Raw genomic sequence first — 17,413 nt, forward strand, 5'->3', positions numbered from 1 at the left:
CTCATCCTCTTCTTGGAGGCAAAATTAACACATCAGTAAGAGAAGTATGTTTGGCAGGTTTGTGATAAACCAGAGGGTAGAGGCAAAGTCTTAAAGGAATGATCTTTAAAGGTCGTGCAACAATATAAGCAGTCAGCCCACTGTCTTCAATGCGCTTTCCTTTTGTTATGGGGGGTGGCATAGCTAAGGAAGGGTGGTTAAAATGAGGCTTGCCGAGTATGAGATGTCAGATAAAACCAGAACCCCTTGTAAGACTTCAGTTTGCTGGCAAGCATAGCAAGAAAGGCAATTTTAGACATAATACAGATTCTCTGTGTGCCTGGATCATCTTTTTCCAACAGTGGCTAACCCAGTCCCTTGGAAACCTCACAGGCTGGGAAAGCCCACAATGGCCTTTTCCTGCTGTTTTAGCTCCAGGGATCCAGAGCTATATTACCACTGAACATGATCCATTTAGACAGCATGACTAATGAGCCAGTGAATGTGTACCATCATTTTTTGAAACCATGTTAAGCTACTGCCCATTGCCACACCTTGTGTCATGTGAAAAAGTGCTTCTTTTTTACTGTTCTGGGCCAGCTGCCAAATAATCAGCTTCACAGGGTGGGCCCTGGATTGGGGTGGGGGGCACCTCTCACCTTTCTCTTCAAAACTGTATATAAATCTCTGTCATGTTTCCCATTATTTGTTTTCTTTCAAGGCCGCAATTAAACCCCAGTCAGCATCTTAGACTAGGAAGAATGTAGTATAAACAGTCACAAGATAATATGATGCAGGACTGAACGCAAGGCGTTGAACACAAGGGAACACATTCACCCCTCTTTTTATGGTTTGCAAACATGAGTATCTAAGGAGCCCTTGGCCCCTGCAAGAAGACTGGCAGAGTTGACATTTTGCATTGCAAGAAGACCAAAGAGATAAAACATCCCAATGCAATGTTTGATCCTTCTCAAACAGAGAGAACCAAGGGTTTGAGGAAGGAGAGGATGGTAGTGTGGACTGCTCTGTTGCTGTTGGAAGGTCATATAATCCTTTGCCAGAAATCTCACACAGGGAAGGATAAGCGAACAAGCCCTGCGCTGCATCAGGGCCCATAAGAAGGGGCTAGCTGGACAGCCAGGAATCGCTGGCTGGCAGGCGAGAGAAACATTTCTTGCCTTCGTTCCAAATCTCCATCGAAACAGTAGGAGCAATTCTGCATGAGAGAGAGAGAGAATGTGCACTGAGGTGAACAAGTTTGAGTCACGTTGCACATTTAGGCACATTTAGGCAAGAAAGCCAAAGTCCAGATTTTTAGTTGTGTGGCCTCCAAAGGAATTGTGCTGGCCCTGAACAATCACCACCTCAGCCAGGAAATCTCTGCTAAATTAAGCAGCTCTGGTTCCAAGTATTCCCAGGACAGGAGCCTTCCCAGGGAGGGGAACAGGCCATGGTTTGCATGCAGGAGGCCCCAAGTTGCATCTCTGGTATCTCCAGTTAAAGGATCTTAAGTAGTAGCGCTGGGGAAGGCAATGGCTTCAAACAGCAGCTTCCAGTCAAAGCAAACAATACTGAGCTAAAAGGAACAGTGATCTGATTCAGCACAAGGCAGCTTCTTAGGGATGATGCCAGACAGCACATGCTATGTATGTAGGATGTCCCTGATGCAATATCTCATTAAAAGACCCCAGGAAACAGGACCGAGGAAGAACTTTTGCCTGCAAACCTACTGACTCTACTGCTAGTCAGAGTGAACTATAATGGTCTCCATGGGCCAATAACCAGATGTATAGTAGCATCACATGTAAACACTTGTGTTCTTTGAGAAAATTACTCAGATGAAGGGATACTTTGCATAGAAGGGAACAGTGGATAGTTTCAGAGGGTGTTGGTCTGTAGTAGAACAGCTAGATTTGAGTCCAGTGGCACCTGAGAGGCCAACAAGATTTTCAAGGGATGAGCTTTGACTCTCAAAAACTCATATCCCAAAAATCTTGTTGTTCTCTTAAGATGCTACTGGACTTGAACCTAGCAGGAAACAGTGGGAAGGTCTCCCAGATGGTTTATGTCTCCTTCGGAAGTAAAATGTTACCTTGGTCCTTTTCCCCAGAGTCTCAGGACACAATTAGAAACAAATGAGATGTAACAAATTTAATGCATTTTAAAAGCCAAACACTGTTAAACCTTTTTTTTTTTGACAGCATGTACATCTCAGCAGAGTGAACCCTGCAATAACCTGTCTTTCCCCTCACCCCCCGCCCACATTTGTACTCCTTAACATTGACCAAAAATAAAAGTCTGTGATAACTCTTCATGGTAAAATCCCACTCTGTCTATTGCCAGTTTAGTTCTGCTCATAGAAACTTTGGCTGTCTTTTGAGAGGTCCAGCACTTCTTTGAACTGGGAGACCACGCGTCCAAAGTGAGAGCCTTCCCAGAAAACCTTGCCACACTGGCCACAGCAGTAGAAGTAAGCCAAGTCCTCCTTGGATAGCACTCCGATGGGGATGGCCTCGATCTTCAGGGACGTACCATTGGGCAGCAGTGCTGACTTGGGGTCCAGGCCAGACTCCTCCAGCCACTGGCAGTTTGGACTATAAACAAGCTGTTGAGAGCTGAGTTCAAGACTTGCAGCCTCAACATTAACATTGGGCTTTTCCGACAGTTCTCCTGCAGAAAAGAGAAAGTAAGAGATAGCCAGGTGCTGCTCTCTGCTGTTCACCACCAACACACACCCACAAAGGAGGACGCCCTCTGCACCTCTGCATGATTTGCATAACTAGCTGTGCTGCAATCTAATCTGCCTGTTCTGAGAATTCTGTTCTCAGGTCCGGTTGCTTGCTGCACCTACATGAACCTCCTTCCAGTTATCTTGACAGGATGCAGGGGGGAGAGTACAAGCATATTGGTTCAAAGAAATTGTTTTATTTATTTTAGTTTATTTCATTTATAGCCTGCCTTTCCCTCCACCAGGGATCCAAAGTGGCTTGCAGAACTTCCCTCTCCTCCATTTTATCCTACAACAACTCTGCGAGGTAGGTTAGGCTGAGAGTATTATGACTGGCCCACAGTCAGCCATCAAGCTTCCATGGCACATACACAACAAGCAGCTGCTGAAGATAGTTATTCTGGGCATTATTTATTTGAACAATTGGTAATTACTAGGCTATTGAGGGCCAAGAAAACAGATATGAAGTGCACTGGAGCGCCTGAAATAAGCAACACATATGCCATACTATTAGGAACCAACTTTTTTGCTGTGCATAATCACTCTCTTCTGTCTCTTCCCCAAATTTACTGCACGTTAAGAGAGATGTGACCCCTCCCTTAAAGAGCAGTTCCTTCTCCCACACCCTCTTTCCCGAACTCAGTGCCCCTTCCTAAAGAAAACCCTTTGTTTCTCAGGAGGCAGCAAGGAGATGACCTTTTCGCAGAGACCCCCTTGCCCTGCTAAGATTGTTTGCCTTGCTGGCACTCTGTGGACTGGCCCCCAGTGGCCTTTTCAAATGGGCTGTGGCGAAGGGAGACGGGCATTTTGAAAGGCCTTTGAAAAGAATTCCCTCCAAATGGGGGGGGGGGGGTTGAGAGAAAGCTTTACAAGCTCACCATTGAAAAACAGTTACTTTGAAGTGAATTTGCGTTTTTGATTCTTTGAAGTGGCACAGTCCAGAAAGCCACATGCTTTGTAGCCATCATGACTTGTCTTTCTCCTTTTTATAAATCTTTTTCTTCACACATCCCCAAATACTAATTATTCCCTGCTTTTAGTATTCTATCTGTGCATTCCATTTTACAATAAACAAAAATCATATATGATTCTGGTGTGAAATTTAGGATCATGCACGCAATTTAGCATCCTTATGTCAGCTTTCATTCTTTAAAAAAATACAGCTAATGCAAAGCTCTGACCCTCGTGATCATGGCGATTAGTTTGCTAAGAAATACAGTACCTTGCACCCCCTTTTCCCATAGGGATCTGATGATGAATAAATTATCTTACATTGGCATAAATATTCAGGTTGATTTTATTTGGCTGTATGAATTGAGTGGGAGAGAAACGGGGGAGAATCTCAGCAAGAGTATTTGGCTTTTATTAGCACAACTGAATTCTCTGAACTGTACAAAGTATCCAAATGAGATCTATTTGCATATATCTGCTTAACTTCCATAATTTATTCTGCTTCTGATAGGGCTGCCAACTTCACGTTGGGAAATTTTTGGAGACCTGGGGGTGAACCATGTGGAAGGTGGGATTTGAGGAGAGTATAATGCTACACAGTCCACCCTTCAAAGCAGCAGTTTTTTCAGGGGAACTGATCTCTGTAGTCTGGAGATTAATTCTGGGAGACCTCCAGGCCCCACCTGGATATTGGCAGCCTTAGCTTCTAGGAAGGGCCAATGAGTAATGCTTGGCCTTGGAATTACCCATTTAATTGACCACAGTAAATTCATCTCCCTCTTCCATTTCCAAAATTTCAAGCACCAGGTTCGAGGCCACCTTTGCAACCACGAGGGATCAGAAGTTGTTTCTTCTTGTTCTCCCCCACCCCAGTGAAAGCAGAGGACTGCTAGATGCTGAATTCCTGTTCCAGTATCAGTGTCTGTACTTGGAGAGAGTGCTGGTGGGTAGTAAAATCTTTGTTCAAGTTTTAAAAACACACCCTGGGAGCATTCTTGGGAGTACAAAGGTCCCTGAGAACCTTTTCCTTGGTGAAAGATCACACCTGATAAGAGAAGTTACGAGCCTGAGAAAAAGTTCTGGGCTCAAGGATTGCAGGCAACCCAAGATGCCTGGTTATCTTTTGCTAGCAGATAAGGGTGAACACAACACAGGACAAGGGACTTTGCATGACGTGGGTCACCCCTGTCTCAAAGCAATAATTACAGTATCAAGCCACAAAGGTTTTCCACCCTAGATATCTCTTTGCCCCCTTTATTCTAAGTCTTGGTATCCACTTGTGTGCTGTGGCCACTGCTCACATCTGACTGGCCAGACCAGAATTTTGTACCCAGGCCCACTTGCCAGAACTGGAAGATGCAAAGCCAGGACAAATAACTATCCATCCAGGCCATTCTCACATGTGAACCAGACAGGAATGAATTGCAGCAGCTTCTCCCCATAATTTCCCTGCATGAAAGTCCCAATGTCCTGTCATACTCTAGCATGACCAATACATGCTTTTTGGGGCACAACTAAGCAATGGCTAAATCTGCTTTTCAATTCAGACTCAAGGACTGTCTAGAAGAAGATATTGGATTTATATCCCGCCCTCCACTCCGAAGAGTCTCAGAGCGGCTCACAATCTCCTCTACCTTCCTCCCCCACAACAGACACCCTGTGAGGTGGGTGGGGTTGGAGAGGGCTCTCACAGCAGCTGCCCTTTCAAGGACAACCTCTGCCAGAGCTATGGCTGACCCAAGGCCATTCCAGCAGGTGCAAGTGGAGGAGTGGGGAATCAAACCCGGTTCTCCCAGATAAGAGTCCACACACTTAACCACTATACCATACTGGCTCTCCATACTGTCTAGGCAAATGAAGCAGCTCCCTCACCTCACCCAATGACACTCCCTTGATTTCATCTGAATGTAAGGTCTTAAGAGGAGCCCTGCAGGATCAGGCTGAAGATCCATTAAGTTCAGCCACCTACTTCCCACAGTGGCCAGCTAGATGGTTTCAGGAAGCCCACATGGTACTCCCAACAGCTCTCTCCTGCTGGCTCACTGCCAGCAACTGCCAAGAAGATATATGCTGCCTCTTTGTATGAAAGTTACACTACATGATGATGGCTAATATTTCCTGAACCAGTTCAGGCCAACATCTAGGGCTTTTTTTGTAGCAGGAACTTATTTGCATATTAGGCTACCCCCCCCCCTCCAACATAGCCAATCCGCCTAGAGTTTACAGGGCTCTTATTCCAGGGCCTACTGTAAGCTCTTGGAGGATTGGCTACATCAGGGGGTGGAGATGAATATGCAAAGGAGTTCCTGCTACAAAAAAGCCCTGCCAACATCCATTATCTCCTGGCAGCTTAGCTGTACAAATCCAGGACACCCAGAAGCCCAGCATCAAGCCAGTGGTGTTCTTGCACACCACCCCTTTCATGCTGATAGGGGAAAAGCGAGAGTTATGCTTAAGAAACCTTTGGCAACATTACTGAATGGCCTGGGGATTACCCTGTAGTTGTACTCAGAGCAAGCCTCTCCGCCCCTTGGAAGTCCTTCCAATACACAATCTCCTCTCCCACACACTGCTCATCTTAGTGATGGGCATTTTGTCTGCTTATTACAATAATAAGGATAACTTATCATTTATATAGCACTTTGGAATGTTCCAGGTATTGACCCTACAACTTATTGATTTCATTATAGCAACCCTGTGAAGTAAGGTGGTATTGTTGTCCCTACAAAGATGCATGCATGCCAGGCATGCAGTGGTGGACAGTTTGGCAGAGGAGATTCCCTGGAGCACTCCTCACACAAGGCTGTCATCTGGCCTGACTTCTCTGACATGGCCATGAGCCCTGAGTCCACCTAACATCCAAACCTCAGCAGGGGAGAGGAGTTCACAATCAGAAGATCACTGCCTGCCTGGCATGCCTGTAACTGACAGCCAGCAGTGGGGCTTCTCCCTAGTTGGGCTCTTTGAAGCAGAGCCGCTGGGCTGTGGCTCCTCCACCTCCCCCAACCTTTTCCACCTGTTCTTCCCTATGGCCACATCTGTTGGCCGGTAGCCTCCAAACTTCTTTGCACTTCCACTGCAAGAGCTCAGGACAGCAATGCTTCCTTTTATCCAGGGGTCACAGATACAGGCCAGCTTGTACACTCCGTGTCTTGCAGAGAGGATGCAACCTGGTGTTGATGGCCACCTGCAACCTCTCTGCCAAAGCCATGACCTGTGAGAGAATAGCTGTCCCCTTGGGGCCCTGCTCTAGTGTGGAAGCCAATCTCTGGTCCAGTCCTCAAATCAGGGGGATGACTTGCCCCAGGCTGGCTGCATGGATGTAGAGCAGCATGTTGGTGGTCTCCTGGAAGGGCTTGAGGACATGACCTCCTCTTACTCATGCACTATGGTCATGGAAGAGACGACATCCTGAATCATGCTCTTCTGCTCTGCCAAATGTGCAATCCTAGTGTAGGTAGAGTTCCTCATCCCCCTCCCCCTGCCTCTCATGCAGTAGATGGGTAGACTTGATGCTATGCAAGAAGTGGGCAGCCAGGCACTGGCAGCTCTTGAGCAAGGACCACTTCTTGAGGGGGGCAGCATCCCAGGTGGTTTTGACAGTGCTCCCCAACTCAGCATTTTTCATCAGCTGAAGTGTGTGGGCCAGGCAGATGATGCCCTTGAGGCGCACACTGCCTGCCAGCATCCTCGACCATGTAGCCAGGAATGATGTTGCTGTCACCCGCCCACTCCCTCAGGCTACTCTGTCTCACACAGCAGTGATGTGCTGCACATGGAGCAGAACTACTTGGTAGCCCAGTGGTAAGACTATTCCCTCCTGGGGCCTGGCCTGGGCCGTGACAGATGCTGGCTGCTCCAAAGGTCTGCCATGAAGTTTTGCGCTCTGGAGAGTTGAGCCTTGACCACTGCCACTGCAACTGGCAAAAGGCTATGTCCTCCACGAGGGAGAAGGGCTGGCCATCCACAGCAATCCATATCACCCCTGAGGCAAATGACTGTTTCCTGGGCCCTCCACATAGCCCTCTTGACCTCTTGGAGGGTGGCCCACCTTGATGTCCCACCCAAATGTGGGAAGCTTTTCTTGGAATCCTCCTGCTCCGCTTCCACTTCTCCCTACTAAGAGGAGTGGGCCTCTTCTTCCTCCCACTGGCCACCACTCTTTCCTCCAGCAGTAAGATAGTTGGGTGCACCCCTTGCAGGTGTCTGCAGAGGATGGAGAAGGACAAAGTGTTGGGAGTTTGCACCTCTCTGGACATGGGTATGGCTGGCACTCTGCCGCACAGGGATCACTGGGGAGGTGCAGAAGTGTTTCTAAACTGTGGGCTCCCCCCATCCTCTAAATCACTGCTGGTGACTGGTCCTCCTCTTCCAAGAGTGTTAGCAACTGCTGATGTCTCTGGGCAGTCCCAACAACTCTTTTGTCTCATTGGAGAGCCCCAGGAAGGAGACCCCAGATCAGGATGGAGGCACCAAGACCCCTGATGATGCCCTGCTAGGGCCAGGCTCCAGTAGGCTGGCAGGATGTGGGCCTGTGGTATGCAGGGGGTGGAAGACTTCTTCCATCCTCAACAAACACCCTTTGCACCCACTTTCACCCTCGTGGTACACAGAGGTGTTCACACTCAGGAGGGGTGGGAGGGTATCAGTAACTGGGACCCTAGACATGTAATCTGCCCCAAACTTGGAGAGATTGTAGAAGAGCAGGTGGCAAGACGAGATTCCCTGTGCATTTGGTGTGTGCAGGGGGTCCATTCTATACACTTTTGAACCTGTGCCTGACATTTTCTCCAAAAAGCACTTCCTGGTTTGACCTCAGTCCTGTTTGGTTTGCAGTGCCACAGTGACACTGGTTCTGCTGGGATTTCAAAAATGCCCCCCACCTTCAGTTTCTACTACAAAGATTCTCTGGGACTTAATATTCTGTTCTGTGGGCAGGCCTCAGATTCAGTGTGAGCTCACAGGAGCGCAGCTCCTGAACCTTTCTGAGAGTTCCACCTCCTTGTCCATTGAATAGTATTGCACCTGCATAACAATCCCTGGATGAGCTCCACCACCTATTTTTCTACAAAATGACCACTGCCTGTGGGGCTTCTATTGCCCTTACTTTTTTGTTTTCTTTCCTCCATTGGAAACTATGGAGGATGGGGCCACCTTCTTTGGGGGGGCTGTAACTCTGACTTCATAAATTCAATCCTCACCAAACTTGGAAGGCAGGTAGAGAAGAGTCAGCTGAAGATCCCCTGTGAGTTTGGTGTCTCTAGCATGCTGGAGGGGGTAGTGTGACTTAGTGTCTAAAAGTTAGTGACAATTCATGGTTTGTGAACTGGGCACACCATGAGCTACGGACCAAACCACATTCTTCTGGTTTGTGCCCATCTGTGCATACAAGGGCTCAGGTTCTATCACAATGGCTTCTCTGAGGTCACCTGAGGTGTTTACAACATAGGCAAGGTTTGAACTGGGTTATGTGAATGGATCGTAGAAGCAGGGGTCATTTTGTAGAAAAATAGGTGGGGGTGCTCATCCAGGGATTGTTATACAGCTGCACCTACTATTCAATGGGCAAGGTGGGGAGGAGGAGGTGGAACTCTCAGAAAGGTTCAGGAACTGTGCTCCTGTGAGCTACTGCTGAATCTGAGGCCTGCATAGAAGCAAGTTGCTTCTACGATGGTGGGGACTTCCTGATTTGAACTGGAGCAGCAGAGTGAGGGGGGCTAACCTCCTCTGCTATTTTCCTGACCTTAGCTGGTCTCTCTGAAGCTGCTATTTGCCTCTAGGGGAAAGATACAGGCACCATGCAGCTACTGATCTGTTTTTCCTCTGTGGTGCAAATAGCAACTTTTTGAGAGGGAGGCACAGAGGTCAGAAAAATGGTAGAGATAAAAGGATTAATCCCACCCTGCCTCTCATGGCTTTTTAAAAGAAGCCTTCTGCTATTTTGTCTACTTTGATTGTAGCTCTATTAGCCACTACACTTGAAAAAATGAGAAGAGCTGTGCTGAATCACACCAGCATCCATCTTGATCAGCACCCTGTTTCACCCAGTATTCAACCATGGGCCCTGGGGGGACCAATAAACTGGGCACAGAGGCTCTCTCCTTAAATAGCATCCTAACTTCAAGCATCAAAGGGTCACAAACAACTACTATATGCATATGTGGAGAATTCATGCCCTTGGACATGCTGGCAAAGCTGAGTTAACTCTGTGGTTAAACCCAGAAAAGGGGTCTGAACTGGGGATGAGGTTGGAGATTGAAGAACGATTCAACAGTCCCCTCTGCCATTTTCAAGTCTGGTTTTCTCTTCCTCTTCCTCCATAGCCTCAGGACCAACATGGTGGGAATTCCAGCCACAGGTAGATGCATTGAGGCTTGTCAGTGATTTCTGGCCAAAACACCAGACAACACATTGGGTCCCAAAAAGAAAAGAAGGGGCAGGAAGAGTTCCCAAACCCTGGGAACCCTGCAGAAAGCCTTAGGTAAAAAATTCAAATGAGTAATTAAATGACGATTAATTGTCCTTTAGTAACATGCAAGCTGAGTTGTTAAAAAAAAAAAAGTGAGGGAAAGAACAGGCGTGGGAAAATACAGGATCGGGATGGATTCCAGCAAGAGCAATTGCTTTTCCTGAGCCAGTGTGGCAGAATGGATTATTCTGGATTTGGATTCAAATCCTGACATAGCAGTAAACCTCACTGGGTGGCCCTAGGCCAGCGACTCTTTCTTAGCTTAGTTTACAAGGTTGCTGTGAGGATCAAAACTGGAAGAAACATGTGATAACAATGAATACGTAACCTTCATTAACCATTTGCTTTGGGGGGTACAGTCAAGGATTTACATTGAGTGGCTATAAATTGAGCACTTTATCACACATCCTGTTCCACAGAGGTGCAGTAAAAAAGGCACAAGAGCTCACCTCAGGGTAGTCTGGTTATCAGTGGCGGTTCCCAGGCAGCCACTGAGAAAGTGTTAGCCGATCAGGGAACACCATGTAACCCTTCAGTAAGGCAGCTGCTTTTATTATTGCACTGGTCCTTTCATTCCACTCCTTCCCGGTATTACCAGATGTTTGATTTGTGACTATTTTGTCTTTGCTATTTGATAGGATGGGAAAAGGTGATTAAGCTACCTCAGGCTGAGAGAAGGACCTCAGCTGGTTGAGGATATCTGGGCTTCTGAATGGGCAGATCGGGTACAGACACATGGTGAGAGTATACTCACCACCTGGGTAGGATGAGTTGGCAGTCTTTTAGATGTCTGGATGTGGTATGAGATTGTTTTTTTCCATTGGATTATTCCACAGTGCTGCTGTAATGTTCAAATGCCCTTCACCATGAGGGTTGGGGCATCAGGTAGATCTTATGATGCAATTTTTGCTGCCCAGGTAGGAACAGGGACAATGATTGGCAGTACAGTTCTGTGTAACTGGCCCTCTCCAAATGGTCACTTCCATGGAAAAGTTGCACCTGAGTCACCCTGTCCCAGTGAAGATCTTCACACACATCCACACTTGATCAGCAGACCATTCAGATTACAAAATCACCCCAAGGTAATTACAAGCTGGGTCACCTCAGTTATCTTTATCATTGTATTAAGTGGCAAAGAAAAATCCCACACAAACACATCCATTGCCAAATGTGTTGTAAAATAGTTTTTATATAGGCTCTAGAAACCCAACAGAGCAGTGGGTCAGTTTCTCCTCATGATGAATAGGAGACAATGAAGGCAATGAAGTAGATAGGTAACTGCTTTACCATAAATCTGCATCTCTTGAGTGGTAAACATTCCCCTTAGTTTCACAGGATGATACAATCCTGTGCACATGAGTACAGGATTAACATGCATAAATGGGGAATGAGACCAGGCATATCAGCCCATGTACCCCACCTATGTGTGTTCACCTCGTATGGGTGCAGGACCCAATGTGTGTAGGCTCTGCTCTCAGGATCAAGAAGGCAACTTTTTGAATATTTCTGATCATGGAAGCAGAGCCCATACTTGTACAACTTATATATGAGCAGCTGGTTATGCTCATTCAGGGGTGAGTGCATATAGAGTGAAGTGTGCCCAGAATGCTCAGCTATAGGTAGGGGACAGGACAAGCATACCTGAGCCCAACACCGCTATACATGTGTTGATTATGCATCCACAGTGTCATGTGTATAAACTGGATGCCAACATATTGTGCTCATTACCATTTGGCAAATGGTTGTTAGTGTTTGCTTTATTCCCTCTGCCCCCCCACCCAGTTTCTTTGCTTTTCCTGTGGATCCAAGGGGAAACAGACAAAAGAGAATGAATGCGGGGGGGGGGGGGGGGGGTTGGGGGGGGGGACATAAGAAACATAGAAAGCAAAGCTTCTCTGTTCCCCAATCCCTTTCTATGAGAAACCTGTCGAACTGACTTAGTTGGTCATGGTGACATGCTGAGGAAAAACAGTTTTCAGGGGGAAAAGTTGAAGGAGAAGATACCCAGAGCTTCCATCACGCTACCTGCCACTGATTCACCGATTTGGAAAAAGCATGGAAAAAACTCCCCACACAGTGGTCAGTCTGTTAAAACCCATAGTTTGAAATAAAGCCACAAATGAATTCATTGTGGAGAGGGAGCCAGAATTAATGCGGAACTAGACAGAAACTAGCCACACACACTGACAATCATTTAATGGTATAAAGGCTTTGAGCTCATCAATTATCTTGGTGCCTTTTCATGGACTGGGCAGAGCACTGGAAGAAAGGAGAAGGTTGGCCTTAGTGTAACTAGGTAGTACCTGCCTGCATGCCTTGTAAAAAGGCTAGAAATTTTTACTTTTTAAAATTTAAGAGGCGGGACAAGACTCCACATCCTCAAAAGTTTTTATTTTATTTTTTTTTATAAAAAAGTCAAATTTATTAAGGATAGTTAACATGTTTAGGTTTTTTAAGGTTTTCTTTTTAGGAAGAAGCCTAGTGAACTCCTGAGGAGGACTAATTCCCCCAAAGCCTCTTTTTCCAAACCCATGGCTCTGGCATTAAATTTGCCATGGAGACACCCCCTCCCAACACACCCACACATGTGAGGATTCATGGTCTTCAAAAAATATTCCAGATTCAAAATAAATTGCACAGCTTCCATGAAATTAGACATATTTCAGATAAATGAATCCAAAGTTACTCCCTGGCACTTGCTTAACTGAATGTACTCTAGAATCCGCAATGTTCCCACAAGGGCACCCACAGTTTCACTGATTCAATTTTGTGGGAAGAATACAGAATTCCATCACACTTCGTGGTGCCCAAACACAAACAGGGGTTAACTTTTTCCCCTGCCTGATAAACCAGAGGAGATCCTTATTTGCCAGAAGTCACTAGGCAAATGGACAGGGACAAGCCCCTGCATCACCATTTGCTGCTGCTATTCTCAGGAAGGCAGAAAAAACAACTAAAGCTTTATTCCCTTACCACAGTAATAATACTTGTCTACCTTATATAGCTATTTTAAGGACTGCAATGAAATGTATGTGAAATGTTTTGAACACTGAAAGTACTGTGCAAATCTGTATCATCACCATTATTATTACTGAAAAACTGCTTTGAATGCTTAGTCCCCTAAACCTCATCAGGAATAGCTTATGTACTTTCAAACCCTTTTTTGCACCATGAGGACTATAAGCTTGCCCTTTTTTAAAAAAGGCTTAAAATTCACAGTTAAATATTGTGACCTGCACTTCAGCACAACCCCCAAGGTCTTTGCCTGAAATCTCAGATTACCTGTAGCTTCTTCTGCATTTGTCAAAAAGCCCTTCTGCTTCATCAGCTGCATCATTTTCTCTTTGGAGATCTTCAGGTACTGATTGCAGTTGCAAGCCTGTCCAGAGAAAAGACAGCCAATTTACAAAGATGGTCTTGGGTGCAATGCCTGCCCCACCCCCACTCCTTTCCCAGCTTCAGATTTGAGATTCCCCATGGGACAAAAAGGGCTTTACATTCTTAGAAGGTTCAATCCTGTGCAGACTCTATAGATACTTCATTTGTTCTCTTTGTGCCAACTTTGGCTTTTGCCTTATATTTATTTATTTATTTGATTTTTGATTTTATTGGAACTACTCTTCAAAAGTGGAAGGTTTAATGGCTCCCTAGGAACTCTGTATCTTTCAAGCACAAGGCATACAAATTTGTGGGGATTTTTTTCTTTTAGAAGAAAGCTGGGGTGTTAGGAAGCTATATTAAATACCATGTCCTAGTTTCCTTCTTTTTCCAATTTAAATTTTACTGAATTTTTTAAACTTAACTGACATAACAAACATAAGGGGTTTCATTCCAAGCATTACAAACAATTAGTGTGAGAGATCAACATATGCATCCATAAGCCAACATTCAAAGTTACAAGGGAAGTTACATATTAATATATTGATGACTCCATCTTTATCAAATTTACATTTTAGGTTTCCTGAATAATTAATAAAAAGCTAATGATCCTTAGTCAGTATTTAAACTGCAGATAAGAGATGGAATCAACACATTTATATAATAATGCTAAGGAATAGAATAAACTCATTTATGTAAACAACCATATATTATAATCTGATTGATTTGGTAGAACATTGTTGGATTTAAGAAAACCAATAACTGGATCCCAATAGTATTGCATATAGTTAGTTTTCGATGGTAAAGAGTCTCCTAAAAAGAATACATTTCCCAAATTCTATCATACCCTGTTTCAAGTGTAAGTTTAGCTGAATCTTTACAGCAAGAGGAAATGGTATGTCTGGCAGCTGCTCGTAACTGGGAAATAAAATCTCTCCTGAATTTTAGCACTGAGATATCTGGCCAGTCCTAGTTTCCTTCTGAACTGGCATGGAACCACAACATACATGCAACCTTACCAATGTGATTGCACACATAGCACATGCCTTAATCCCAAGGCCCATCACCTCCATCCACTCAAACACACTCTCCCACTGAAGAACAGAAAGATTTAGGTGGGCAGTTGTGTTGGTCTGAAGCGGCAGAACAAGATTTGAGTCCAGTGGTATCTTTAAGACCAACAACATTTTATTCAAGGTATAAGCTTTTTTGTGCAAGCATAGTGTGCTTGCACACAAAAGCTTATACCTTGAATAAAGTTTTGTTGGTCTTAAAGGTACCACTGGACTCAAACTTTGATCAGGAGAAAGGTGAAGGAATTCAAGGTATTAAAAGCTTAACTACAAGAGTCGGGGAAGGCTAGCTGGTAAGCTGCTGCCTTGATGAAACTCTGATACAGCTCCTTTCACATTTCAGCCTTTTAATTTCTGTAACACAAGATACTTTTGTAGTATGAATTACAGCAAACTAAAAAGCTTCATCAGCATGTTCCCTCCCCTCCCAACCCATATCGGAATGGAAGCTAGGCTACCCAGCCAAAAGAACCTTGCATATTCCACAGATCTCTGCTGTACTATGAATTATTATGAGGAATGCCATCAAAAACTTCAGATTTCCCAAGGGATAAAGAAGGAAGGCTGAGTTAAATTATAACTCAAGAAGGTTATAGAATGCAATCTTCTCAAGGCTTTAGCTGACTTGAGTAAACAAGGATGAGGATCTCTTTCCCATAGCAAGGCACTTTTTATTGTTAATGGCTTCACGTGTAGGGCTTCAAAAGGGGACTGCTGCTGCTTGCACATGGCTTGCAAATCAGGTGGGGCTACAATTTACTGGGGATTAGGTCACAGGTAGAATGCCCCAGACAGGAAGCATACCAAAAGCTTGTTCACTTTAGCCACATATGCTGTTTTGCTTGCAAATCCAAATCTGGGCATCTCTGGATTAACTAATAAATTAGGGTTCTGCAAGACTTCTAGATCTGGCAGTTCAGATCCAGTAAGCTCCTAGCATACAATTAATTAGAAGGTAGATGAAGACCTCTGTCATGTCCCCCTCCAACCACCTCAGCAATTCAGAGTTCTATGGGGACAGCCTGAGCAACCAAGGTCACTGGTTGAGGAACACCAGCAGGACCTGGAAGGGCCTGATAAGACCCGGAAGTGATGTCACTGCACCAAGGACATCGTGCCAGGAACGCTCTAGGACTCACACTAAAAACTCTATGGTACCATAGAATTTTACCATTATTTATTTATTTATTTATTTTATTCGATTTATATCCCGCCCAACCCACCGAGGCGGGCTCAGGGCGGCTTACAACAGTAAAAGCTAACAGAGATCGGTTTAAATATGATTAAAATTATACAATAAAATACATAAAAACCTAAAAATACATAAAACTCACATCGATATACACTATGCTACATTTTCCTTAAATCAGTCCTTCAATTTCCAATATTCAGTAATCTGATGTTTGAAATTTAATATTCGGCATTCTGATCACAATTAATTATATGCCAACCGGAAGAGGGTTGTTTTACAGGCCCTGCGGAACTGTTCCAGGTTCCGCAGGGCCCTCACCTCCTCCGGGAGCTGATTCCACCAACAGGGAGCTGCAATCGAGAAGGCCCTGTCCCTGGTCGCTTTCAGACGGGCCTCCTTTGGCCCAGGGATTACAAGGAGGTTCTGAGACCCCGACCTCAGCACTCTCTGGGGAACATGTGGGGAGAGACGGTCCCTAAGGTAGGCAGGTCCCAGACCATAAAGGGCTTTAAAGGTCATAACCAGCACCTTGTACCGAACTCGGTATGTTATCGGCAGCCAGTGCAGTCCCCGAAGCCCCGGCTGAATGTGCTCCCGTCTAGGGAGCCCTAACAACAGCCGGGCAGCGGCATTCTGCACTAGCTGCAACTTCCAGGTTCGGCACAGGGGCAGCCCCATGTAGAGGGCATTGCAGTAGTCCAGCCTCGAGGTGACTGTTGCATGGATCACTGTTGCCAGGTCGCCGTCCTCCAGGAAAGGGGCCAGCTGCCTTGCCCGCCTAAGATGAAAGAATGCGGACTTGGCAGTGGCTGCTATCTGGGCCTCCATAGTTAGGGTAGGCTCCAGTAGCACCCCCAGGCTCCTAACCCTGTGCGCCGCTGACAGAGGCACACCGTCGAGGGCCGGTAAGGGAATCTCCCTCCCCGGACCACGGCGACCCAGGCAAAGGACCTCTGTCTTCGTCGGATTTAGCTTCAGCCCACTCAGCCTGAGCCATCTAGACACGGCCTGCAATGCCAGGTCCAGGTTTTCTGGGACACAGGCAGGCCGGCCGTCCATATGTAGATAGAGCTGGGTGTCATCAGTGTACTGGTGGCAGCCCAGCCCATATCTCCGGGCAATCTGGGTAAGAGGGCGCATATAGATGTTAAACAACATCGGGGATAGAACTGCTCCCTGAGGAACCCCGCAATCCAACGGGTACCTCTGGGACAATTCACCCCCAATCACCACTCTTTGTCCCCGACCTTTGAGGAAAGAGGTAAGCCATTGTAGAGCCAACCCCTGAATCCCCACATCGGCGAGACGGCAAGTCAGCAACCGATGGTCGACCGTATCGAACGCTGCCGACAGGTCTAACAACATCAGTACCGCCGAGCCGCCTCGATCCAGATGCCGCTGGAGATCATCCACCAGGGCGACCAGCACTGTCTCCGTCCCATGACCCAGGCGGAAGCCCGACTGATGGGAGTCAAGGACAGAAGCATCCTCCAGGAAACTCTGTAATTGCAGCGCCACTGCCCTCTCAATGAGTTTACCCAAAAAGGGTAAATTCGAGAAAGGCCGATAGTGTACCAATTCGGCCAGATCCAGTGTTGTTTTTTTTAAGAGGGGGCGGACCACTGCCTCCTTAAGAGGTGTTA

The 17,413-nt window shown here is 46.0% G+C and overlaps 1 protein-coding gene across 1 annotated transcript in view; it reads right to left on the minus strand.

Annotated features, from left to right (window-relative positions):
- Positions 1-2,311: 2,311 nt before the first annotated feature.
- Positions 2,312-17,413, minus strand: part of EXD3 (exonuclease 3'-5' domain containing 3) — a 204,344-nt gene continuing 189,242 nt past the window's right edge. Inside the window, exons 19-20 of the mRNA XM_060251499.1 lie at positions 13,410-13,506; positions 2,312-2,649 (exon numbers count right to left, since the gene is read on the minus strand). Coding sequence (XP_060107482.1) covers positions 2,324-2,649; positions 13,410-13,506 — 423 coding nt within the window. The 3' untranslated portion in view covers positions 2,312-2,323. The remainder of the gene's footprint in view (positions 2,650-13,409; positions 13,507-17,413) is intronic.

Source organism: Heteronotia binoei, chromosome 12 (genome assembly GCF_032191835.1).
Source record: "Heteronotia binoei isolate CCM8104 ecotype False Entrance Well chromosome 12, APGP_CSIRO_Hbin_v1, whole genome shotgun sequence".
NCBI lineage: Eukaryota > Metazoa > Chordata > Lepidosauria > Squamata > Gekkonidae > Heteronotia > Heteronotia binoei.